Source organism: Microtus oregoni, unplaced genomic scaffold (genome assembly GCF_018167655.1).
Source record: "Microtus oregoni isolate MIOR12 unplaced genomic scaffold, Mior012 000067F_001, whole genome shotgun sequence".
Classification (NCBI taxonomy): domain Eukaryota; kingdom Metazoa; phylum Chordata; class Mammalia; order Rodentia; family Cricetidae; genus Microtus; species Microtus oregoni.
Window position 1 is genome coordinate 1,097,751 of NW_024543954.1, and position 27,447 is coordinate 1,125,197.

Here is a 27,447-nt window from a genome sequence, read left to right on the forward strand (position 1 = left end):
AAAGAGACCAGAACATATGGTTTATTTCACTTTAATCCAATCCCCATGTCTACAGATATTATGAAAAGATCATGGAAAACTGGAAGGAGAAGGCAAGTTGGCATCTGCATGTATCACACTGGACAGGTGGTTACAGAATTAAAAAAGTGACAGTAACAAAGTAGCTCTCTAGGGAGGGCTTACTGGATGCCCTCAACATCTGGAAAGAGGGAAGTAATGAACAAATTCAGGTGGATGATACACCTTGCCCATCAGTGTACATCTAATTGAGGCTTAGCATCCTTGAAGTCTGGTCTCCACTTAAAGGGGATCCAGGCCTGCCAGTCCGTGATGGAGATGATATGCCGCTTCTGCCACACCAAGGTCCCAAGGCCAATTAACACTAACAGAGTGAACACGCGCAGGCGTGAATTGAGCAGTGGCAAGGGACAAGAACACAAGGTAGAGACCAAGACCAAGAGGATAGTGGTCAGTGTGAGAAGCAGGCTTATGAATCTGAACAGAAAGTCTTTGGGACGGGTTCTGACACTGGCCATCATCTCCAGTTGGGTAGCTTGCTGTAGAGTTTCTAGTTTGGTTATTCTGCTCTTGAAAGTCTCCATTACATCCTGTAGGTAACAAACATATATTCTCACCAGAAGAATGAACAAAAATGTACTTATCTAATTTAGTAAATTCCTTTGCTTAGGGGTGTTCAAAAAGTACTGTTGAGACACTTCTTTTTCTGCTTTATCTCTCTCTCTTTTCTTATTTATTTATTTATTTATTTATTTATTTAAGACAAGATCTCACTGTATAGTTCCAGGTGACCTGAAACTTGTTATGAAGAGAAGGCTATTCTCAAACTCAGAGATCTGCTTACATCTTCCTCCCAAGTCCTGGAATTAAAGGCCTGTGCCATCCCACCCAATGAGTTGAATCTTTTAGGAAAGATAGAACTTCTAGGACATACACAGCAAAGACAAACAGTTACTGTGGAGCGCTAGGCTCAGGGGTCCTGGTCCTTGTCTATTGCTGAGACTGAGGACCTAGGTAGGAGCTATGAGTGTGAAAGGACTGAGTGGCAGGAAGCTAGACCCAAAAAGGAGGTTCCCAGAAGCTTCCCCTCTACCAGCATCACAAATATCTCAGTAACCCTTGGGCTTGTCAGGCTTTACCCCTGAGCTTTAGGTCACAGACTCCAGGCTATGGTGAAGCATTAATCTAATTAATCTTAATCAATGAAAAACCGGGAGTCAGATATCAGGATAAAAATCTTGAAGATTAAAGAACCAGGAGCAGCTGCCAGTTGTTTCCTTCCTCTCTTGTTCCTCAGTCCAAAGAAGACAAAATCCTATCTCCTGAGTGCGAGGATTAAAGGTGTGTGCCACCACTACCCAGTTTCTATGGTTAACTAGTGGCTAGCTCCACCCTCTGATCTTCTGGCAAGCTTGATTTGTCAGTACACAAACAAAATATCACACAACACTATGGCTTAGTAATTTCCCCTACAGGATCAGAAGCAGAGTCCAAAGTTCACAAAGCAGCTTGGCTGCATGGTGAGAAGTGGAGCTCATACAGACATGCAAGGTAGACACTACAGGTTCTAAAGCAAAGGTGCAGGTTACTACTGCTCCATCAGGGCAGGCACAGTTAGAAGATCTTCTCTTGCCTTGGCTTGGGAGCATACATGCCCCCTTCCCCCAGCCCTTTCTCCCCGATTCCCTCACCCATATTTCCTTGGCTCTTTCATAGGACAAATAGGCCATTTTCTCTTCAGTGCATGCCAAATGCTGTTTAAGGTGGCAGATCTCATCCAGGTATCTCTGCAAGTGATCATTCACCTGTTCTTCCATCAGTGATTGTCTAGAAAGTAAGAGAGAAAATAACATTCCCTCTGTAGCTTACTCAGAGCTCATGCTGGCAGAGAGTACACTGCAGCTGGATTTACTACCCCCACCCGCACCACACTGCCCACTAGAACTCAGTCAAAGATGACTGCTTCTTCTACCTCTGCCTGAGAACAGTTACACTACTATATATTATTTACAATTACTCTCTAGTAACAGTTTTATCAAATGTTCCATAGACTAGAAAATATAGAAAAGAAAATTTAAGCTATCAAATCCCCCAAACATTACCAGGAGCAGTGTTGAGGATGCAGTAGTTACTCCATAAATGTATATCTATTATAGAGCATGGAAAGTCACAAAAGATCACAGAGTAAGTTCCATTTGTATGTAATGTCCATAAACATGAACAAATAAGTGGGTGCCAGGAGCTAAGAATCAGGGTGACAAGGAGTGACTGCTAATACGGTTTATTTTTTTCAGAGATAATAAAAAAGTGAGGTTAGATAATGGATTAACTGTGAATATACTAAAACCCCACTAAAACTGTGTACATGGGTGGGAGAGACAGAATTTCACCCTGTAGTCTAGGTTAGCATTGAACTTGTGATCCTCCTGCCTCTGGCTCCTGAGTGCTGGGATTACAAGCATGTATGACTAAACCAAGCTGAATTGTATACTTTAAATGAATGAAATAAAAAGGATGTGAATTATAATTTGATAAAGTTATTCAAATAAAAGCAAGCATTGGATTGTATTAATGGTTACACAACTCAGTAAATTTAATGAAAACCACTGAAATGCAATTAAAATGGTGCATTTTATGACATGCAAATTATATCTCAACACAGATATTCAAAAAATACAAGCAAAAATACTACCTGTTAAAAAAAGAAAAAAAAATACTACCTGTTATGTATACAAACATAAATAAGAAAGTATTATAGCACGCATGGAAGAGATTAGCACCCCACTGAGGGTAGTGAGGTCAGACAAAGGACCTGGAGAAAAAGGTACCAGGAGAAATGATTAGCATCCCATTGAGGGTAGTGAAGTCAGACAAAGGACCTGGAGTAAGAGATACCAGGAGAGTGCCTGCCTCTCTCTCTCTCTCTCTCTCTCTCTCTCTCTCTCTCTGTGTGTGTGTGTGTGTGTGTGTGTGTGTGTGTGTGTGTGTGTGTGTGTGTGTGTGTCTGTCTGTCTGTCTGTCTGTGTGTGTGTGTGTCTGTGTTACTGTGGATGAAACCTGGAGTCTTGCACAAACTAGGCAAGCACCTGACCATTGAACTACATCCTAGCTCATACAACTGAATCTTTTGAAGTTTTATTTCTTCTTTTTAAAAGGCTTTGAAGGAAATGTGTGGCAAGTGTTAAGATTTTATTTACAACAGAAAAACTTTTTTGAAGTTCCTCTTCTGGACCCCATGAAGGACAGGCCAGAAAACAGAAAACAGGCTACCAAAGAGGACTCCCTGATCCTTTCATTCCAGGCAGATCAAAGGAAAGTCTGATCTGAGTTAGAATTGGTGACTCCTCCATGAAGCCCATAGGAAGGCAGGGTTGCCACCCTGTGAGGTCAGGGAAGGGAGTCATACTCTTGCATGCTAGGCCCTGGATTCTATCTCTAGTACCACAAACAATCAAAACAAAATTTTCAAAAAAAAATCACTCTGTCTAACACAATTTATTTCAGAAATACAGTCTTGGCCATTTCTGAGAACTGGCTATTGGCATGTTGAATTAGAACCCAGTGGCTTTCACCCTGGAGCAAGTTAAAAACAGAAAGCTAGATACAGAAAGGGCCATGTAGAACAGGCATAGTAGTGTCACTCTGAACCAAGGTCAAAGTAAAGCCATAGGGAGTAAAAGAAAAGTCATGTAAGACAAGAGAGGTCCCATGATAGTTGACTCACCTAGGAGCCCAGGTTAGAAGGTGTCTGAAAGGGTATAATAATAACAAGCATCAAATATAACTGGATAGTGAAATCAGCAATGGACATAGTGCTGACAAGACTAGGAAGAACACCACTTAGGAGCCTGAGGCAGGTGATTATACAGGAGAAGCGGAGTGAAGGCTGGAAAACTGAAGACTGGGGGTGGAGTGGTTGGATAGAAAGTCATAAGGGTGGGTGGAAACAACTCATCAGTAGTCTGTCTGTGGACTAATAGAATCCAATAAAGTATGTGGAATGGCAGTCACATGAAAAACACAGGATGCCTAATATCTCCAAGCCCATGTGGTGTCACACCTCTCCGATTCCAGTACTTGGAAGGCTAAGACAGTAGGATAAATTTAAAAGACAGCCTGGGTCACATAATGAGAACCGTCTCAAAACAAATATATCTCTAAGGAGCCTAACAGGCTCGAAAAGCAGATACTACTCTTGTTACCCAAGGTCAGAGAGAGTCTATTCAATCTGCTCTTCTAGAGGGCCAAGGTTTGGTTCTCAGAACCCACATGGTAGCTCACAACTCTCTGTAACTCCAAATCCATGAGATCTGACACCTCCCTGAAGACTGCACTACATGATGCACGGGAATTCACACAGGCAAAACACCCATACACATAAAATAAAAAAATAAAATCTAGCTCCTATCCTTCATTAATGAAGCTTCTTTTTGAAGTAGATTCAGATCATTGCAAAAAGCCACAACTACTCAAAAAGCAGAGATCAACTGATGGTAGGTGCTTGTCCCCAACTAATACACTGCAACACTATCCTTACACTTAAGCCTCAGGGAACATGGTGGAAGAAGTGGCAGAAAATTTTAAGAGTCTGAGGACTAAAACGGGTGATTCAAGATAGTCTCTCCTTTAAAAAGAAAAAAGAAAAAAAAACAACGGGTTGGAGAGAGAGTGCATCTAGGAAGAGATGGGGAAATAGTGAGGAATGAATATAATTAAGATACATAAATTCATAATAAATAAGAAAAATACATAAAAATAAATCGATAGATTTGGAGAAATGGTTCAGGACTGGTTCTGTGATCATTTCACCATAGGATAAAGTATCTCCAACACTTGGTTAGACAAGTCATTGAATTAGTTTGTGTTTAGAAGGGTGAGAATATTGATAACAATGTGTAATATTAAGTAATTAAAAAGTTTGCTAAATTATCATTACTATGAAGTGGCAAGATAAAGATCTCAGTGGGTTAATGAAGACTAATGAACAGATAACACAGGGATGAAAAACTCTGGGAATTTAGGCAAGGGCAGTGACAAGATAACTCAGAGCTTGAAGATGCCAGGAAAACGAAACATCATGAAGGGCTGGCAAAGTTTCTGCTGTGACTATGGTGCAATTAGCTAACAGGAATGGAGTAGAGGTCAGGTCCAAAGTGTCTAATGGGATTCTTGTCCCTTCAACCCCATTTGGCTCTGAATAATAACCCTGCCAGACTGTGCTACCTCTCTTTACCCCACATAGGGGTTCCATGTCAACTGGCAGCAGATTAATCAATCCAACCTTCTCTGTTCTCTCTTCTCCCTCATTACTGTCTTAGATGTTCCAATCATCAGCTTGTGCCTACTGAGCTTTGTTTGAGAAATCCAGAATTTCATTAAGCAACATTTGTAACATCTTGAGGTAGTGTGAGGAAGAATGAGCTACAGAACTTGGCTGACATATTCCCACTTGTAAAGGTCATAGAAAGTAGAAGAAATCAGCAAAAGAACAAGAAGAAAACCAAAGGATTCATAGAAAGAACAACATTTAAAAAGCAGGGCTGAAGGTGATTAAAATCATACACAGCATCATCACAGCAAAACCTTTGACCACCAAAACAGAGCAACTTCCAGGATAGTCAGGTCTACACAGAGAAACCCTGTCTCAAAACAGAATCCTGTAAACTCCAAAAAAAAGATCCTGGAAACAACCTAGATGCCCCTCAACCGAAGAATGGATAAGGAAAATGTGGTACATTTACACATTGGAGTACTACATAGAGGAAAAGAATGACATCTTGAAATTTGTATAAAAATGGATCGATCTAGAAAACATCATATTGAGTGAGGTAACCCAGACCCAGAAAGACAAATATCATATATATTCACTCATATGTGGCTTTTAAATATAAAATAAAGAAAAACCAGCTTGGAAACAAGTATTGCTATTTTAATCTTTGACTAAAGCTATTCAGCTCTAGCAGAGAGGATGCTAGACCTGACCTAAATCCAGGATCCTTTCCTGAGTGATTGGGGATCTCAAATTGCCTATCTGACAGGATTAGTATTTATAAAAAGATATAAAGAGCTCTTATAATTCAACAAGAGAAAGACAAAACTATACAGCCTGAAAATAAGCTAAAGACTTCAATAGGAATTTGATAAAGAAAAATGTACAAATGGCCATAAGCAGATAAAAAAGGCTCGACATCACCAATAACTAGAGATTGAAATGTTAAGTTACAACTTCTCTTCTCATATACTTAGGGTAATGGCTCTAGGAGGCAATTTGTTCCTCATGTAATACTTGGAAATGTCTGGAGAAATCTTTGCTTGTCACAAACTGAAGAGAACTGGCAGGCTAAAAATGGTTCCCTAAAAGATAGCCATGTCTTAATCCCCAAAAGAGTCCTTCTAGAAATTATATAGTTAAAGATACTGAGATGTGGAAATTATGTGGGTGGACCCTAAATGTAATCATGAGAATTCTTTTCTTTGTGTGTAGCACTGGAGATGGAGTCCAAGGATTATGTGTGATGTGCAAGTGCTCTACCATAAAGCTAAACCACTAGTTCACATGCAGTCTTGGGAAGATAGAGATTAAACACACATAGAGAAGGTCTTGTGAAGACAAAGAAATGAGAACTTTGAAGGGCTATGTGTAGCGGTATTCTCTATTCCCAAAACTTGGCAGGCAGAGGCAGGAGGACCAGAAGTTTCAGGGTCATCCTCAACTACATAGCAAGTTTAAGAGCAGTCTGAGAGATGTGAAACTGTGTCTCAGAAAGTCAAAACAAGGAAGACAGAAAATGAAAAGAAAGGAGAGGAGGGGAGAGACATAGAGAGGGGAAACAGAGAAATGAAGAGTGATTCCAGTCTTGGAGATATGACCACAAATTAAGGTATGTAGCACCACCAGAAAGCAGAGAAGGCAGTGCAACCTTGCTTAGTAAAACTAATTTTAGATGTCTAGCCTATAAAACTGTGAGAGAATAAATTCAGATTATTTAAAGCACCAAGTTGGAGCATTATGTGATGGCAACAAAAGGAAGCCAAGGTAGGATGGTGCTATTGGCATCTGGTATGTAGAAGCCATGTGTAGTACCAATCAGCTTACAGTGCCAGAGAGGGCACAGAGGGTCAGGGGCTGGCTCCCTGCTACTTCCAGCCAGTACACCTCACCTATGTGTAATGAAATTCCTCTGCTTTCTGCTAAATTTTAGTTTCATCTTCTCTTTAGGTATTCCCTGACACAAGAACCCCAACATCTCCTAGAGAATGGTTATTTTAGCTTATTGCCACTCTTGGTTTTGTTTCATTTTGAGTCTCGCTATGTCAACCCAGTTGGCCTCAAAGTCATAGTGATTATCTTGCCTGTGCCCAAGTTCTAGGATTATAAGTGTGAACAACCACACTTGGCTTAGGGCAACACTTAACAGATACCTTAATACCAAATTATAAGAGGAAAAACAACTACAATGATAAACATTACTGTAGCTGCAGTTGCCTGTGGTGTAACTTCAGCACTTAAAAGGTAGAGATGGAGGATCAGGAACTCAAGATCATCTTCAGCTACAAGTTTGGGGCCAGTCTTAAATACAGAAAATCCTTTCAGACAATAGCTCCTTTTGAGTACAGATTTAACTTTGTTAAATGTTACAGAACTTTCAGTTTAAAAAATTTTAGTTGGGCTGAGTGGAGCTGGCTCAATGGTTAAGAGTACTAACCACTCTTCCAGAGGATCCATGTCCAGATAGCCAGCACCTACATGGTGGTTAACAACCTAGTTCCAGGGGATCTGATGCCGTCTTCTGGCCTCCATGTCCACTGCATATATATGGTGCACAGACATATATGCAGACATCTATTCACATAAATTTTTAAAAAAAGAAAAAGAAAGCCAGTGTAGCATATAGCATAAGTCTTCAAGCAAGTCAATGAGCAGCATTCTGGTGTGGGAAAGGGGTCTGTATTCTGTCAATTACATTTTAAATAAATGTTGATTTGCCAGTAGCCAGGCAGGAAGTATAGGCAGGACAACTAAACAGGAAGTAGAGGCGGGTCAATGAGAACAAGGGAATTCTGGGGAAAAGGAACCCCATTCCTCTGCAGTTGTGACCTCACCACAGAAGAAGCAAGATGTGACTGCCTTGCTGAATAAGGTACCAAGCCACATGGCTAGCATAGACAAGAATAATGGGTTAATATAAGTTAAAAGAGTTAATAAGAAGTCTGAGCTACTAGGTCAGTTTATAACTAATGTAGACCTCTGTATGATTTCTTTGCTACTAAACGGCTGCGGGAACTGGGCAGGACAGAAACCACAGACAACAGCATTCTTTCATGATTTCTGCTTTAAGCTCCTGTTTGAGTTCCTACCCTCACTTTCCTCAATGACAGATTGTGTCTAACCTGGCAATGTAAGCCACATGAATTCTTACTTCCTCTAGGGTAGTTTTGGTTAGAATGGGTTTTTTTTTTATAGCAACAGAAAATAAACTAGAACACAGGGTCTGTCACTGAACCTAGAACTCACTGATTTTGTAACACTACCTGGTCACCAAGCCCTAGTGATTCTTCTGTCTCTGTTATCCCAATACTGGGATTATAGGAATGCACCACCATGCCCAGATTTTTATCTGATTGCTGAGGATCTGAACTCAGGCCTTCATACTTCAACAGCAAGTACTTTACCCACTGAGCCATCTCCCTGGCCCATTAAATAAACAATGTCATTATTTATATGGAAGTATGAAAGACCCCACATAGACAAAGCAATCTTGATTTAAAAAAAAAAGAATGTTGAAGGTATCACCACACCTGATTATAAGGAATGCATTACAGAGCTATAGTAAGAAAAACAAGATGGTACCATATAGAAACAGATATCAATGGAATAGGATAAAAGACTCAGATATAAACCCATGCAGTTATAGACATTTGATTTTGACAAAAATGCAAAAAAAAATCTTATGTTAGAAAAAGAACCTCTTAGCCTGGCGGTGGTGGCGCACGCCTTTAATCCCAGGACTCGGGAGGCAGACACAGGCGGATCTCTGTGAGTTCGAGGCCAGCCTGGTCTACAAGAGCTAGTTCCAGGACAGGAACCAAAAGCTACGGAGAAACCCTGACTCGAAAAATCCAAAAAAAAAAAAAAGAAAGAAAAGAAAAAGAGCCTCTTCAACAAATGGTGCTGTGAAAATTAGAATAATGAAACTAGGTTCCTATCTCTCATCCAGTTTTTAAAAAGTCAATCTCAAATAGATCAAAAACCGTAATATAAGACTAAAACTACAAAAGGAAAGGGTAAAGAAAATGCTTTAAGACATAGACATAGGGGGGACTAGAGAAATGGCCTAGTGGTTAAAGCACTGGCTGTTCTTACAGAGGACCGGGGTTCAATTCCCAGCACCCACATGGTGTCTCACAACTGTCTGTAACTCCAGATCCAGGAGATATAATACTCTCATGCACATAAAATAAAGTTAAATAAATTGTTTTTAAAAAAGATACATAGTCGAGGTCTTTCTGAATAAGACCATAATTCTGGAAAAAAATAATGTAAACAAATGACAAATGGGACTTCTTAAAATTAAAAGGCTTTCTATACAGCAAAAGAGAGAGTAATTGAGTGAAGATATAGCCTGTAGAATGGGAGATCTTTGCTAGATATACATCTGACAGATGATTAGTATCTGTAATAAACAATGATTTTTTTTTGGCTTTTTGAGTCAGGGTTTCTTTGAGTAACCCTGGCTATCCTGGCACTAGCTCTTTAGACCAGACTGGCCTCTAACTCACAGAAGTCTGCCTGTCTCTGTCTCTCAAGTGCTAGGATTAAAGGTTTGCACCACCACCACCCAGCCTACAATGAATTTAAAAAAAAAAAACTTAGAAGAAATCAAACAATTCAATCGGTGTTGATGAGGGCGCTTGGTAAACAAGCACTCCCCTATTGGAGCTCTGGGACCTACATGGTGGAAGGAAGAGAACAAACTCTTGCAAATTGTCTTCTGACCTCTGCTGTGGAACAATCTTTTTCAAACTATGACTATTATTCTCATTGGTTAAAAAAAAAAAAAAAAAAAAAAAAAAGCTGACAGCATCCTCCTGCAGCTTTGGTGGAACTCTGACACAGCTTGCTCCAATACTGAAGGGACTTAAGAGGTGAGTAAACAGCCACAGGACAGGATGCCCCACTCTCTAGGACCTACACAGTGGGACAAACCCCCGGGCTCCTCCCCCACCTCCCTCGGCTTTTCTAGCCAGCCAGCAGAGAGTTTCCTACAGCTGGGCTCCCCCAAAACCGAAACACATCCAGTGTCCATCCAAACTACTAGCCACACCCCACCCCAAACCCACCTATCCTCCTGCAATCTCTCTCCAATATTGTGGGGACTTTTTTTTTGTTTGTTTTTTCAAGACAGGGATTCTCTGTGGCTTTGGAGCCTATCCTGGAACTAGCTCTGTAGACCAGGCTGGTCTCGAACTCCCAGAGATCCGCCTGCCTCTGCCTCCCAAGTGCTGGGATTAAAGGCGTGTGCCACCATCGCCCGGCTTGAGGGGACTTAAGAGGCAAGTGAACAGCCACACATCAGGACACCCCACTCTATAGGACCTTCACAGTGGGACAAAACCCCAGGCCCCTCCCCAACTCCCTTGGGTTTTCTAGCTAGCCAGCAGAGAGTTTCCTGCAGCTAGGCTCCCCCAAAACCCAAACCCAATCAATGGACCCCCCAAGTGACTAACCACACCCCGCCTAAGAGCTGAGAGCTTGCTATAAAACTGAGGAGACCAATAGCTGTAACACTGAGGGGATTAAGAAAGAGCACCAAAAGAGCAAACCAGGAGAGAAGACCAAGAGACCAGGCCTATAGAGACCTCAGAAGCTTTCTGAAACAGACATTGACAGTACAGAGCAGACCGGGGGGGGGGGGGGGGGGGGGGGGGGGACTCCCAAACACTCAGACAGCCACTGCAAGGATTGGACCAAGAATCAAAGACACTGCTCACCACATTTGAAGGAAGACATGGGTAGGTGTCAATGCAAGAATTCCTTCAGCAACCTAAAAAACAACATGGTAACACCAGAACCCAGTGGTAACACAACAGGAAGACTTGATCATCCTAACCCAGAAGAAGTAGAAGAAAACAACTTTAAATGTAAATGCTCTGCGTCCCCCACCCTGCGGGTGGCTTAGTTCGGCCTTGGCTATGCCGGGCTTCCTGGCCTTCCCCCCCAATTGCTATTTATCAGCCTGGTGTCTGCTCCAACTTTCGGTTTTGAGTCAAGTGTTTTGGACTTAGGACACGTGGACTCAAGTGGACTCTTTTGCCACCACTGGCAGGAACCGGTCATTGCAGGTAAAAAAATTTTTTCTTTTATAAATAAAATGTCTGAAAAACGTTACTATTCAAGACTTTAACAGCATTTTTGAGTGTACCATGTGGGAAATTTTACAGGAGGTGTCTGTCATCCCACATCTATGGATCTTTCTGGGATTCGTAGTTTTCCTTGGTACTATGTGGTTTGATAATAGAAATATGATAAAGTCTTTACAAGACGAATCCAGGATTCTTAAGGCAGAGGTTGAACGCTTAAAAACAATTGAGAAAGACAACAATCATCTCAAGAATCAGTTTGAAGTTCTCCAGGAAGAGAACAGATCTTTGTTTAACATGACTTGGTCAACTGAGCAAAATTTAGAAAAGGTACAGGCTGATGTTAAGGAGAAATTCATTACTATGGAACAAGGAACAGCTGATTGGGATCGTAAGCTTCAGTCCCTTTCTGTAGGAAATGAAACATTAACTGAGAGAATCAAAACTGCTGAATGTGACAATCGAATTTTGTCTAAAGCTTATGACAGATTGGCGGAAAGATTGTCAATACAAGAAGGCACGGTTTATGCCATAAAAATTATGGCCAAAGATGAGAAGTTATCTCTAATGGACAAACTTCATACTTTAAAATCCTCAATGAAGGCTTTGGAACATAATTCTGGACAGGAGATTCAGACATTGCAGAAGGCAATGGTGAATAAAATTGAAAAGATTGAGGAATTTCTAAATTCTGATGAAGAAGAGCAAAGGGTAGAAAGGCAAATTTTAACTACATCTGTAGGTAAATCCCTCCGGGACAATTTCCATAAAGCTCTACCTACAGCTCTACCTGCCTTGCCCGTAATAACAACAGAGAAGGTGATTGGTTCCAGAAACCCTAGGGTCATCAAGGAAGATACATGGGAGCCTGTCCGTATGAATGATCTCAAAGAAATTAAACAGGCTGTCATGACTTTTGGGATGCAAGCCTCTTTTGTTAAAGAGATGCTAAAATCTTGGGCCACAACAAGCAGAGCAACCCCCTCAGACTGGCTTCAGCTGAGCTCTGCGGTACTTGAGAGTGGACCGCAATTGAAGTGGAAATGCTTATTCAGGCAAGAGGCTAGACTCTTAGAACAGCAGGAAAAAGCGAAGGGAATTGACATTTCCCTAGATAAAATTTTAGGTGAAGGGCTCTTTTCCGACCCTCAGGAACAAGCTAATTTGGATGAAAACACACTCTCCATGTGTACTACAGCAGCCTTAAGGGCTTGGGACAGGGTACAAGACCCAAGACAGAGAATGGAATCATTTGTCAGAGTTAAACAGGGTCAGAGAGAACCCTTTAGTGACTTTTTACAAAGACTAACTAAAGATGTACAAATAGGGATATCTGACCCAGAAGCAAGACGTATAATGATTGAGTCTTTGGCTTATGAAAATGCAAATGTAGAATGCAAAAGGATTTGGGGGCCTTTAAAGCTCAGATCAGCGCCCTTGGAAGAATGGGTCTTACATACACTGAATGTTGATACATTTGACTATGGCACTGAAGCAAGGGTAGAAGAAGCAATTTCCAATGGTAAAAGGAGACACCAGAATACCAAATGTTTTAATTGTGGCAAAATGGGTCATATGAAAAGGATCATAAAGAGAACTTCTTGGAGCCATGAAATGGGACAGAATAAGAATAATTATATACTTGATAAACTTTCTTTCCTTTCCTCATATCTGTGCCTTTTTTTTATATGTCAGTATATGTCCTTGTTGTTAATGTTTAAATTTCCCATAACAAGCAACAACTTTCCCTACAGTAATCATTAAGGTTTCCAGGATGAAGATGGGGCCCCACGACATCAACTCAGTCTGGTTTTTATGACGTCATGAATATTTTTTTAAGCGCTAAAATTAGACCTGTTTTTTGGTACCAGCTGCACCATTTCGAATGGTGCACATTTTTGACAACACTCTGGCCAGACCTTCTCAAAACTCTCAGAGACTAGTTATAATTTTCTTAGGTCAAAGGTTAATTTGGGAATTTTACCATCATTTGCTTTCACAGGAGCCCCTAAGAAGAACGTCACCCCCATGTCAGCTAGAAGCAATTTTAGAGGACGAAGTCCCTTCTCCCAACAGAGTTTGCCCTCAGGGTTAGGGACATCTTTTAGTGGTTGGTTCAGGGTTGAGGGGATGGAGAGATATTTTATGGAATTAGGGGTATTTTCGAAAAAAAAAAAGGGATTAACTGGTTTGATGGGAAGATTGGTATTTGTGAATTACTGTTTTTAGAAAATTGTATTGGTACTATTTCCTGTATATTGATATAGTGAATAATGAATGTGAGTGTTCCTACCTCTATTTTTGTGTAAGAGTATGCTTATAACTTTGTCTATATTGTATTGATACAGCTACCATATTACAATGTACATTTCTACCTCTGATATTATTTATATAATAACATTGTTTACAGTTGAAGATCATGTCTTCATATATTGCACAGTTGTTTATTCCTTTAGTCTTCAAGTTAGATAGGTATTGAGAATTATATGTTTGTCATATTTATTTTTAGGTTAATCAGGTCTTTTAGATACATAGAGATTATATTTAGTATAGATAGTATAATCTTCAGCCTCTTCGAAGAGCTGTAGAAAATGGCCTTTAATCTAACCTAGAATTCTGTGCCAATGAGACACAATTACTCCTGGCAACGCCACTCTACTCCCGAGAGAACGTTGAGCACCAAAGACACTCTACTGGGAGCTTGTCTTCTTGGCAGAACTGGCCTTTGGGTTAAGAAAAGCCCATACCTCAACTACTGACAAAGATACGAAACAGGATTGTCTTATCTTGCCAAGACAGGGTAGGATAATTCTAAGAAAGTTCTTTGCATTTATAAATGGTATGTCATTTATGTTAGGCCTTAGCCAAAGTTGGTTGACTCAACATTGCAAACGAGACTTTGGGTGATTGTCCAGGTAGTCAGTTGTCTCTTTCAATTGTTGCACATTTTGGATATCTCTCGTTTGTTAAGTAATATTTATTCCCTTCTCAGATCTTTGACGGAGTTGAAGATTATATAAGTGTAGTTACTCTCTACATTATTTAGACTCCTTGAGATAGAATGTCTAGCAAAACTTTTGTTCTCAATATTGTTTGTTATATTTACTATTTGTTATTATTGTATATAGTTGTATTTGGTTTAGTTCTGTCTTATTTAGACAAAAGGGGGAGATGTAGGGTTAAGCCCAGCCTTAGGGGGCGTGTTTGCCTTGGGCTAATGTTTACCTATAAATCTGCTGGGCATGTGCCCAGCTGCCCCTCTGCTTCCTGTTCTCCGCGGGAACCGTGGTACTGTAAGTCTATTTCCCCATTAAAGCTGTGTATATTTTTTACAATCTGTCTGCATTCATTTACGCCGCTACAAAGAGCACCCACATATGTGAAAGAAACTTCACTAAAGCTTAAATCACACATCAAAGCCCACATTCTAATAGTAGGAGACTTCAGCACTCTTCTTGAACAGGTCAACCAAACAGAAACTTAACAGAGAAATAAGAGAACTAACAGATGTCATGAATCAAATGGACTTAACAGACAGTTATAGAACATTCCACCCAAACACAAAAGAATATACGTTCTTCTCAGCACCACATGGAACCTTCTCTAAAATTGATCACATACTCAGTAACAAAGCAAACCTTCACAGACACCAAAAAAATTGGAGTAACCCCCTGTGTCTTATAAGATCACAACGGATTAAATTTAGAATTTAACAACAATACTACTTTCAGAAAACCTACAAATTCATGGCAATTGAACAGTGAACTGCTGAACCAACCCTGGGTCAAGGAAAAAATAAAGAAAGAAATTAAAGTCTTCCTTGAATTCAATGAAAATAAAGACACAACATACCCAAACCTATGGGACACTATGAAAGCAGTGATAAGAGGAAAGTTCACAGCACTAAGTGCCCAAATAAAGAAAATGGAGAGAGCTCACATTATTGACTTAACAGCACATCTGAAAGCTCTAGAACAAAAAGAAGCTGACTCACCAAGGAGGAGTAGAAGACAGGAAGTAATCAAATTGAGGGCTGAAATCAACAAAATAGAAACAAAGAAAACAATCCAAAGAATCAGTGAAACAAAGAGCTGGTTCTTTGAGAAAATCAACAAGATAGATACACCCTAATTCAAACTAATCAAAAGGCAGAGAGAGAACATCCAAATTAACAAAATCAGAAATGAAGAGGGGGACATAATAACAATGAGGAAATTCAGAGAATAATTAGATCATACTACAAAAAAAAACTCTGTACTCCACAAAGTTGGAAAATGTAAAAGAAATGGACAAATTTTTAGATAGATTCCATATACCAAAATTAAATCAAGACCAGGTGGGCAATTTAAATAGACCTATAAACTGCAAGGAAATAGAAGCTGTCATCAAAAACCTCCCAACCAAAAAAAGCCCAGGGCTGGATGGTTTTAGTGGAGAATTCTACCAGAACTACCAAGAACATCTAATACCTATACTCCTCAAAGTGTTCCACATAATAGAAACAGAAGGGACATTACCAAACTCTTCTTACGAGGCTACAGTTACTCTGATACCAAAACCACACAAAGACTCAACCAAGAAAGAGAATTACAGACCAATCTCACTCATGAACATTGATGAAAAATTCTCAATAAAATACTGGCAAACTGAATCCAAGAATACATCAAAAAAAATTATCCATCATGATCAAGTAGGCTTCATCCCAGAGATGCAGGGCTGGTTCAACATACAAAAATCTATCAATGTAATCCATTATATAAATAAGCTGAAAGAAAAACCATGTGATCATTTCATTAGATGCTGGAAAAGCATTTGACAAATTCCAACAGCCCTTCATGATAAAGGTCTTGGAGAGATCAGGGATATAAAAAATATATCTAAACATAATAAAAGCAATATACAGCAAGCCGGCAGCCAACATCAAATTTAATGGAGAGAAACTCAAAGCCATCCCACTAAAATCAGGAACAATACAAGGCTGTCCACTCTTTCCATATCTCTTCAACATAGTTCTTGAAGTTTTAGCAATAGCAATAAGACAACAAAAGGAGATCAAGGAGATTCAAATTGGAAAGGAAAAAGTCAAATTTTCATTATATACATGATAGTGTATATAAGTGACCCCAAAAACTCTACCAGAGAACTTCTATAGCTGATAAATACCTTCAGTGATGTGGCAGGACAGTGATCTGTAAGTTTTTTCCCCTTTAAATAAATACCACTCTATTAATCATAATTCCAAACTGGTGTGGCATTGTTTGTGACTTACGCCTTCAGTTGGCACCCAACGTTTGGTTTTAGAACCTCTCCTTTCCCCGCTCGGCTGCCGGCCGCGAGTTCGGCTTGGCGCAAGCCTCCCTTCCTCAGCCGTGGCCTTGTTGGCAGTGGCCTTGTTGACGGCAGCCTTGTGGCCTGTGTCTTATGCATGGAGCCAGCAGCTTAATACTTCCAGTCCCCATGCACCCTATCGTCTACCTCCCCACGTGGATTTAAACTCCACAGGCCTACGTAGTCTCTGCCCACGTGGTTTGCTCTTTTCTGAGTCGTTTTTAAATCTCCCTTGCAAGCACAGCTCTTAAGTGGCGTGAACCAGAGCATGCGGTTGCTGAAAGCTGCAACCTCCTCAGGGTGACTCTGTCACGTGGAGGCATAAGCGGCTTCCAGGTTGCTCTTCTCTACCCCTGGATTCTGGGTTTCTGGTTCCGTCTCTGGAATTGATTTAATTACATTTACTTTGTTGAGAAACTTGCATTTTCCAGTTTTTAACATCTACTAAGGCACTGAAACAGGACCCCGTTTTCATCGCGACTCGGCAACAGCGCCACCTGCTGGATAATAGGTAATATTGCAGTTTTCATTTCTAATGCAAATTTTACTGCTTTGTTTTCACTAATACAATGGATTAGTAAATTTATATTTACTAATACAATGGATTACATCATACAAGGTTTATATGATTATGGGGATACCTTAATTTGCTTGTTACTAGGTTTCAGTTTTCTTTTCCATATTCTATCATTAAGGAAGAATATGGCACTCCTAAGAACGATTGAATCTTTACGTACTAATAATGAACAGAAGAATATGGCACTCCTAAGAACGATAGAATCTTTACAAACTAATAATGAACAACTAATTGACAGGATTAAAATTATTGAAAATCAGAGGTTATCTGAACAAGTGGATACTATGACAGACAAAATTGACTCCATATCCAAGGGTATTAGAAAGTTACCTGAAAGGGTTCAGGCTGTTGAATTTGACGTTCAGACTTTAACACAAAGTTTTGATAAGGTAACAGACAGAATGTACCTCCAAGATGGGAATCTACATGATATACAAGAAAAGTTTAAGGAGGACATGTTATCTTTGAAGAAAAAAATTAAAGCTTTGGAATCACAGGTGCAGAATGGGGACCAAAAAATTGATGCCTCAGTGAAATCACTGGAAATATATACAGGTCAGGAGATTCAGGATTTAAGAGAGACAATAATAAAAAGATTTGAAAAGATTGGAGAAATTATTGCAGCTGGTGAACAGAGTAAGGAGGCACAAGGACAGGATACAATGCCTCCACCAGCTATTAGAACTGGCTTACCCAGAGTTCTAGCGACATACCCTATACTTAATTCTTACAAAGCATCAACTTCTAAAGGCTCAAAGGGAGTCAGAGAAGCTAGATGGATGCCAATAGCAATGAATGATCTGAAAGAAATTAAGCAAGCTGTTGTTAATTTTGGCTTGCACAATGCATATGTAAAGGAAATGATAAGGACTTGGGCTTCTAATGCTAGAGCTACCCCCCAAGATTTCCATCAGTTAGTGTCTGCAGTTTTAGATAATGGACCTTCCTTGATGTTTGGAATTTATTTCAGAGAAGAATCCAAACATATGGAACAGCAAGGAAGAGCAAAGGGTGTTGAGGTTTCCCAAGATCAAATTCTTGGTGCAGGAGAATATGCTGATCCACAGGTCCAAGCTCTTTATGACGATGAAGTACTGTGTCTATGTCACCAAGCAGCTTTAAATGCTTGGAATAGGATACAAGATCCAGCAAAAAGGGTTGAATCATATACCAGAATAAGGCAGGGACAGAGAGAACCCTTTATTGACTTTTTGCAAAGATTAATTAAGGCTCTGGACATAGGGGTAACAGACCCAGAAGCTAGACGAATACTTCTTGAATCTCTAGCTTTTGAGATTGCAAACATAGAATGCAAAAAGATAGTTGGGCCTTTAAAGTCTAGATCAGCACCTATGGATGAATGGATTCAGCATACGATGAATGTTGAGACGTTTAGCTATAATGAATCTTGGGTAGGAGAAGCGATTTCCAAAGCAATGAGGAGACATCAAACTGCCAGGTGTTTTAATTGTGGTAAATTAGGACATTTGCAAAGGTATTGCAGGCAAAGAATTTCTAGGAATAATATCTCTTCTGGGAATGACAAAAATAGGAGACCTCGGCCTTCAGGTATATGTAGGAGATGTGGTAAAGGCCAGCATTGGTCCAACGAATGTAGGTCAACAACAGACAGACGGGGCAATCCGATATCATCGGGAAACTCCTTGGAGGGCCTCTCGCAGGCCCCCAAGCCAACAGTGGCCCAGTCATTCCCAGTCACAGTGGAAAACGTGCCTCACCAAGAAAATTAAAAGCTCCAATTTCTGCTGTAAAAAGTAATACTGGTCTAAATGATGAATTACGTGTGGAGGATGAGTCAAAAAACCCAGTAGGACAGAGTAAACGTATATTTTGGCAGACTTCTATTAATGATCAAAGACCAAAGCTAAGAGTCTGTATAAATGACACTTTTATTGAAGGCTTATTAGACACAGGTGCGGATGTAAGTATCATTACCCCAGAATCTTGGCATCCAAATTGGCCTCGTCAAGAGGTAGATGTTCAGTTCCTGGGAATTGGAACCCTATCTCGTGTAAAACCAAGCACAAGATGGGTTGAATGCATAGGGCCCGAAGGGCAAATAGGAAGACTAAGGCCATATATAGCCAATATTGCCATAAATTTATGGGGCCGTGACCTGCTACAACAATGGAATACCCAGATTAACATTCCTGTAGTTCCAGGAACTCATAATTCTGGGAAAGATATGATGAGGTATTATGGAAAAAGGTCACCAGCCATTCAGGCTGTACAAGAACATACAGCAAATACCAAACCTTTAGAGGTACCAACAGCCCTACCTTTAAAATGGCTAACTGAGAAGCCAATATGGATCAAACAGTGGCCTCTAGCTGAAGATAAATTACAGGCATTGGAACAGCTGGTGCAAGAGCAACTAGATGCTCACCATATTGAAGAATCAACCAGCCCTTGGAATTCTTCTGTGTTTGTTGTAAAAAAGAAATCTGGTAAATGGAGAATGGTGACAGATCTAAGAGCTGTCAACAAAGTAATTCAACCTATGGGCCCACTACAAACTGGAATTCCTTTGCCTTCTCTGTTACCAAAAGGATGGCCTCTTATAGTTATTGATTTGAAAGATTGTTTTTTCACTATACCGTTACAAGAAAAGGATAGAGAAAAATTTGCCTTCACAGTGCCTACTTATAATAATTCTCAGCCTAATAGGAGATATCAATGGACTATCCTCCCACAGCGTATGCTCAATAGTCCTACATTGTGCCAATATTTTGTAAGTAAGCCATTGGAAATAATTCGTAAATAATTCCCCAAGTCCATAATTTATCATTACATGGATGACATCTTGTTATCTGATTCAAATAAAGATACTTTAGAAAGGATGTTTGAAGAAGTAAAGAAAGTCTTCATCCATTCTTCCGTTGAAGGGAGCCTAGGCAGTTTGGATGCTCACCTTACGAGACCTGGATAGTGGTGGGCGGTCCTTGGGCTTCCCACAGGTCAAGGAACCCTGATTGCTCTTCGAGCAGATGAGGGAGGGGGACTTGATCGGGGGAGGGGGAGGGAAATGGGAAGCGGTTGCGGGGAGGAGGCAGAAATCCTTAATAAATAAATAAATTAAAAAAAAAGAAAGTCTTGCCTAGATGGGGATTACAAATTGCCCCTGAAAAGATTCAAAGAGGAAATTCTATTAATTACCTAGGTTACAGAATAGGGTTAGAGAAAATTAAAACGCAAAAGGCACAAATTAGGAGAAATCAGTTAAAGACTCTTAATGACTTCCAAAGATTGTTAGGAGACATTTCCAGTCTACGACCAGCTGTTGGGATAACACCTGATCTAATAGTTCATTTAAACAAAACCTTAGATGGTGATAAAGATTTGAATAGTCCAAGAAAACTGACAGCTGAAGCAGAAAAGGAACTGACAATGATTGAGGAAAAATTACAGGAGGCACATATGGATAGGGTGAACCCAAATCTTAGCTGCATCCTAGTCATATTGCCTTCCAGAATTTCTCCTACAGGGATTCTAATGCAGAGGGAATATATTATTTTAGAGTGGATATTTATACCTAATAAACCAAGTAAAAAATTAAAAACTTATGTGGAAAAAGTCTCTGAATTAATTATAAAAGGTAAGCTGAGACTTCGTCAACTAGCAGGTATAGACCCAGCAGAAATTATAGTGCCTTTTACTACTGAAGAAATAAAAAAAGTTATGGGAAGACAATGAACCGTGGCAAAGAGCTTGTGCTAATTTTTTGGGAGAAATTAATAGCAACTATCCCAAAAGTGGTAGACTTAACCTCATAAAAAGAACTTCTTGGATTCTTCCTAGAATTGTACGTGATGCTCCAATAACTGGAGCCCGTACGTTCTATACTGATGCAAATAAATCAGGGAAAGCAGGTTACAAGTCAGATGAATTGAGTAAGGTGGAACAAAGCCCTTATAATTCTGTCCAGAAGGCAGAATTATATGCCATTCTTATGGTGCTAAGGGATTTTAAAGAACCTCTTAATATAGTTACAGATTCACAATATGCAGAAAGAGTTATCTTGCATATTGAAACCACTGAATTTATACCAGATGACACAGAGTTGACTTCATTGTTTATCCATGTACAAGACATAATCAGGAACAGGCTTTGTCCGATGTACATAACACACATCCGGTCCCATACAGGTCTGCCTGGTCCTCTAGCCCAAGGCAACGCTGAGATTGATCAATTATTGATTGGAAGTGTGTTGCAGGCCTCAGAATTTCATAAGAAGCATCATGTCAATAGTAAAGGCCTAAAGAAAGAATTTTCCATTACTTGGCAACAAGCTAAGGACATTATAAAGAGATGTCCTACTTGTTCTTTCTATAATCAAACACCGTTGCCTGCAGGGAGTAACCCAAAGGGTACTAAGAGAAATGAAATCTGGCAGATGGATGTGTTCCACTTTATGGAATTTGGTAAATTAAAATATGTACACCACACCATAGACACGTATTCAGGTTTTCAATGGGCTACTGCCCTGAGCTCAGAAAAGGCTGATTCAGTAATCACACATTTATTGGAAGTTATGGCCATCATGGGTATACCTGCACAAATAAAGACAGATAATGGTCCAGCATATGTATCTAAGAAAATGAAACGCTTTTTTGATTATTATAATATAAAACACATTACAGGTATACCAAATAATCCTACAGGTCAGGCAGTTATAGAAAGATCAAATCGTACTATAAAGGATATGCTGAACAAACAGAAAGGGACCGAAAATACCCCCAGAAATAGATTACATAATGCTTTATTAACCTTGAATTTTCTTAACGCTAATGAGAAAGGAACTACAACAGCAGAAAGACATTGGATAATGGAAAAGTCTGCTGAACTAAATCAACCGATTTATTTCAAAGATGTGCTGACCTCTCAATGGAAGCCAGGAGATGTGCTACGTTGGGGAAGGGGTTTTGCTCTTGTTTCCACAGGAGAAGAAAAATTGTGGATACCATCAAAATTAATAAAGTTTCTATTTGAAGAGGAGAAACCTTTTGGAAAGGAGAAATGACAACTCATCCACAATGATGATATTCATACAGGTGATAAGAAAAACATATAGAATGGGGGCAGGGTTCTGTTCTTATCTCCACAGGAAAACACTCATCTTTGGAAAAATTCAAGGGACCCTGGATGTTTGGCTACTGACAGATGGAAAAATACCTGCCCAATAGGAAATATCAAGAAAACTGAATGGGTTGTGTAAGTAATATTAAACCATATTTCTAAATTTATAAAGCTGGTTTTGAAGTTGGACTCTGGCTCAGTCCCTCTCCAATTCCAAGCCTGTTAGTAAGAGAAAAACCCAGAGTTTCTGGAGTTTCTGTCTCATGTCAAGAGCCATGATATGGGACAGAAAGAAATATGAGTTTAGAAAACATCTTTGCTTTTCTTCATATCTATCATACTTTTCATTGAATGTATCTATCATGCCTTTCAGTGAATATATACATATATGTCTATATATGTCTATATGATTAATGCTTAAGTTTTTCACAATGAACAATGAGTTTTTCCTGAAGTGACATTTGAAGTTTCCAGGAAGAAGATGGGGCCCTATAACAACAACTCCACCTGGTTGATATGACGTCATATACTGATAGTGCTACTACAAGACCTGCTTTGGGTACCAGCTGCACAAGACAGTTCCAACTTGGTTAGCTGAAATGGTGCACATCTTATACAACATTTTGGCCAGACCTGCACAAAATACTCAGAGACTATTTGCAATTTTAAAAGACATTGATCTTGAAATTTAACCATCATTTTACTTTCACAGGATCCCCCAGAAAGAATGTCGCACCCAGAACAGCTGGAAGTAATTCTAGAGGACGACGTCCCCTCTCCCAGTAAAGTTTGCCCTTGGGTTAGGGACATCATTTAGGGGTTGATTATAATTAGTATATGATTGAGGGTTGGGGGAGGAATTTTATAAGCTCAGGGATCATTTTGAAAAAAAAAAGAGGGATGATGGGATAATAGATTTATAATTGTGAGTTACTGTTTTTAAACAAACATATTGGTATTGATTCTTGTATATTGATACAAAGTTAAATTATATTGACTATTGTATGCATGCATGTTTCTACCTCTATTTAAAACATTTTTTATGTATTGACATATATTGTATTGATATTGTAAATATTTACCATATTGCAGTGTACATTTCTACCTCTGATTAAGATACTTATATAATGTTTGTGTATTGATATATATTTACCTACTGCAATGTATATTTGTACATTGTTTATATTTGGAGGTCATTGTCCTCATTTGTTTCACAGTCGTTTATTTTCTTAGTCTTTAAATTAGATAGATATTGAGAATTATATAGATTAATAGTCATCTAAGTTTGTCATTTATAATTAGACTAATCAGGTTCTTTAGATATATAGAGATTATACTCAGTATAGATAATCTTCAACTTCTTCAAAGAGCTGTAGAAAATAGCCTTTAATCTAACTCAGAGTTTTGTGGTAGTGAGACACAATTGCTCCTGGCAACACCACTCTATTCGGAGAGAATGTTGAGCACCAAAGACACTCCACCTGGAGCCTTTCTTTTTGGCAGAACTGGCCTTTGGGCAAAGAAATGCCCATACCTCAACCACTGACAGAGATACAGAGCATGCATCAATGGATAAAACAGGACTGTCATATTCTGCCAAGACAGGGTAAGGTAGTTTTGAAAAGTTGCTTGCCTTTGAAAATGGTATGTCAGTTATGTTAGGCCTTAGCCAAAGTTGGTCGCTTCAACGCTGCTAACGTGACTTTTGGTGATTGCCCAGGTAGTTAGTTGTCTCTGTGATTTGTTGCATGTTTTGGAAGTTGTTTTACTGAACTTCCTAACTACCCAGGTAACATTATTTCCCTTCTCAGATCTTTGATGGGGTTGAAGACTATATAAATGTAGTTACTTTCTCTCATGACTTGGCCAAGTTATTTATTATACAAGACCTAAGCTAGTTAGAATAGGATATTTGTACTTATTGTATATAATTTCATAGTAGGTTTAGAACTCTCTTATTTAAACAAAAGGGGGAGGTGTTGCGGGGAGGTCCTCCCACTCCTCCAGCCTATAGCCGCTGAGATACCAGCCCATTGGGGCGTGGTCTCTCTCCCTTTAAAAAAGCGGCCACTTCCCTCTCTTCTCTCTCTTCACTTCCTGCTCTGCTGGCGACTCGACTCCCTTCCTGGTTGCATAGAGGGCTGTTGTCTGGGACGGCGATCTGTAAGTTTTTTCCCCTTTAAATAAATACCACCCTATTAATCATAATTCCAAACTGGTGTGGCATTGTTTGTGACTTACGCCTTCATACAACCACTTTGGAAATCAATATGGCTGTTTCTCAGAACATTGGGAGTCAACCTACCTCAAGATCCAGCAATACCACTCTTGGGCATATACCAAAAAGATGCTCAATCATACTATAAAAGCCTTTGTTCAACTATGTTCATAGCAGGATTATTTGTAATAGCCAAAACCTGGAAACAACCTAGATGTCCTTCAACTGAAGAATGGATAAAGAAAATGTGGCACATTTACACATTAGAATACTACTCAGATAAACAAAAAACCAATGACATCTTGAATTTTGTGTGCAAATGGATAGAATTAGAAAACACTATCCTGAGTGAGTACCCAGACCCCAAAATATTGTATGTACTCACTCTTAAGTAGATACTAGCTATAAACAAAGGACATTAAGCCGATAATTCATGATCCTAGAGAAGCTAAGTAATAATGTGAGCCCAATGAAAAACACAGATAGATCCACCTGGAAATTGGAAACAGACAAAATTGCCTGAGAAAATTGGGAGCATAGGGGTGGGAGGAGAAGGAAGGGTTAGGGGAATAGGAGGGGAGAAGGGGAGGGTTGAGGCGAACTTGAGGGAATGGGATAGTCGAGTTGGAGGAAGGACAAAGATAAGAGCAAGAAAAGAGATATCTTGATTGAGAGAGCCATTATAGGGTTAGCAGAAACCTGGCTTTAGAAAAATTCCCAGGAATCCACAAGGATGATCCCAGCTAAAACCCTAAGAAATAGAGGAGAGGGGTCCGATCTTGACTTGCCCTCTAGTCAGACTGATGATTATCTGAAATATTACCATAGAACCTACATCCAGCAACTGATGGAAACAGAGGCAGAGACCCACATTGGAGCACTGGACTGAGCTCCCAAAGTCCAGCTGAAGAGTGGAAGGAATGAGAATATGAGCAAAGAGGTCAAGACCATGATGGGTTCACCCACTGAAATAGTTTACCTGAGCTAACAGGAGGTCACCAACTCAAGCTGGACTGGGAAGGAAAAAGCATAGGACCAAACTTATGAATGTGGTTGACAGTTGCATGGCTAGCCAGAGTGAGAGGCCACTGGCAATGGCACCAGGATTTATCCATATTGCATGTACTGGCTTTTTGGGATCCTATTCTCTTTGGATGGATACCTTGCTCAGCCTGGATATAGTAGGGAGGGCCTTGGACCTTCTCCAAAGCAATGTGCCTTACCCTCTCTGAGGATTTGATGGGAGTGCGGTGGGAGGGCTGTGAAGGGAATGGGAGGAGGGGGGAGTGGGAACTTGGGTTGGTATTTTTTTAATCTAATAAATTTTTAAAAAGCTGACAGGCCAGTAGCTTGGCAGGAAGTTAGGTTGAAAAGCCAAACTGAGAATTCTGGGAAGAGGAAGTGCAGAGTCAGAGAATCAGCAATTGCAGAGAAGCAAGATGAGAATGCTGTACTGAGGAAAGGTACCAAGCCACAAGACTAAGCAGTGATAAGAATTATGGGTTAATTTAAGTGTAAGAGTAATGTGGCGGGCTGGAGAGATGGCTCAGTGGTTAAGAGCATTGCCTGCTCTTCCAAAGGTTCTGAGTTCAATTCCCAGCAACCACATGGTGGCTCACAACCATCTGTAAAGAGGTCTGGCGCCCTCTTCTGGCCTTCAGGCATACAGACAGAATATTGTATACATAATAAATAAATAAAAAAAAAAAAAAAAAAAAAAAAAAAAAAAAAAAAGAGTAATGTGGAATACTCTTTTGTACACTGTGAAGATTTGTTGCTGTTATTGGCTTATAAAGAAGCTGACTGGCCAATAGATGAACAAGATTAAGTTAGGCGGGAGAGCCAAATTGAGAATGCTGGGAAGGAGAAGAGCAGAATCTGGAGTCACCAGGCAGATGTAGAGGGAGCAGATGAACGTGTCATGTTAACAATATACTAAAACATGGCAGATTGTAAATAAGGAATACTGGTTAAATTAAAATGTAAGAGCTAGTTATTAATAAGCCTGAGCTACTGGCCAAGCATTTATAATTTATATTAAGCCTCTTAGTCAATTATTTGGGAACAGACAGGTGGGACAGGGAACAATCTGTTTACAGACCTCTACTTGTGTGCTGTACACACATGCACACACCCACACACCCACAAATGCATAAATTAAAACATTAAAAACAACTCAATAAATTGGTTAATGAACAGATGGTTCTCAAAAGATAAAACATAAATAGCCAAGAAACATATAAAAGGTATTCCACCTCAAAGCAAATAATAAGTACACTGAAAGCCCCGAATGACTGTCAGAAGAACAAAACAAATAACAATAGATTCTGGTGAGGATGTGGACAAAAAAGGACTCTTTTTATATCTCTGGTTGGAATATAAGACTAGTCCCAGCTACTATGGAGATCATCAGTTAGGAGGTTTTCAAAAAAAAAAACTAAAAACAGAGATGTATATTAGTGTACACCTTTAATTCCAGCACCTGGGAGGCAGAGGCAGACAGATCTCTGAGTTTGAGGCCAGCCTGGTCTACAGAGTGAGTTCTAGGACAGCCAAGACTACACAGAGAAACACTGTCTCAAAAAAAAATGGAAGAGAATAAAAACAAAAAATAAAGAGCTAAAAATGCATAAAATCACATATGTATATGTAAAATTAAAGTAGAAATATGTGTCTATGAATAGACACAATAAAAATAATAATAATGAAACCTGTATTTCTCAGTGGCTAGTTTACTTACTTAATGATAGGCTTCTTTATGACACTAATTTTCACTCACAGATTCTTAAAATATATAAATTGGTGTGGGCGAATTGTCTGCATTCTGTCAATCATGTTTTAAATAAAT

The 27,447-nt window shown here is 39.6% G+C and overlaps 1 protein-coding gene across 1 annotated transcript in view; it reads right to left on the reverse strand.

Moving 5' to 3' along the window:
- Positions 1 to 251: 251 nt before the first annotated feature.
- Positions 252 to 27,447, reverse strand: part of LOC121440261 (testis-specific protein TEX28-like) — a 30,447-nt gene continuing 3,251 nt past the window's right edge. Inside the window, exons 3-4 of the mRNA XM_041641013.1 lie at positions 1,710 to 1,845; positions 252 to 608 (exon numbers count right to left, since the gene is read on the reverse strand). Coding sequence (XP_041496947.1) covers positions 252 to 608; positions 1,710 to 1,845 — 493 coding nt within the window. The remainder of the gene's footprint in view (positions 609 to 1,709; positions 1,846 to 27,447) is intronic.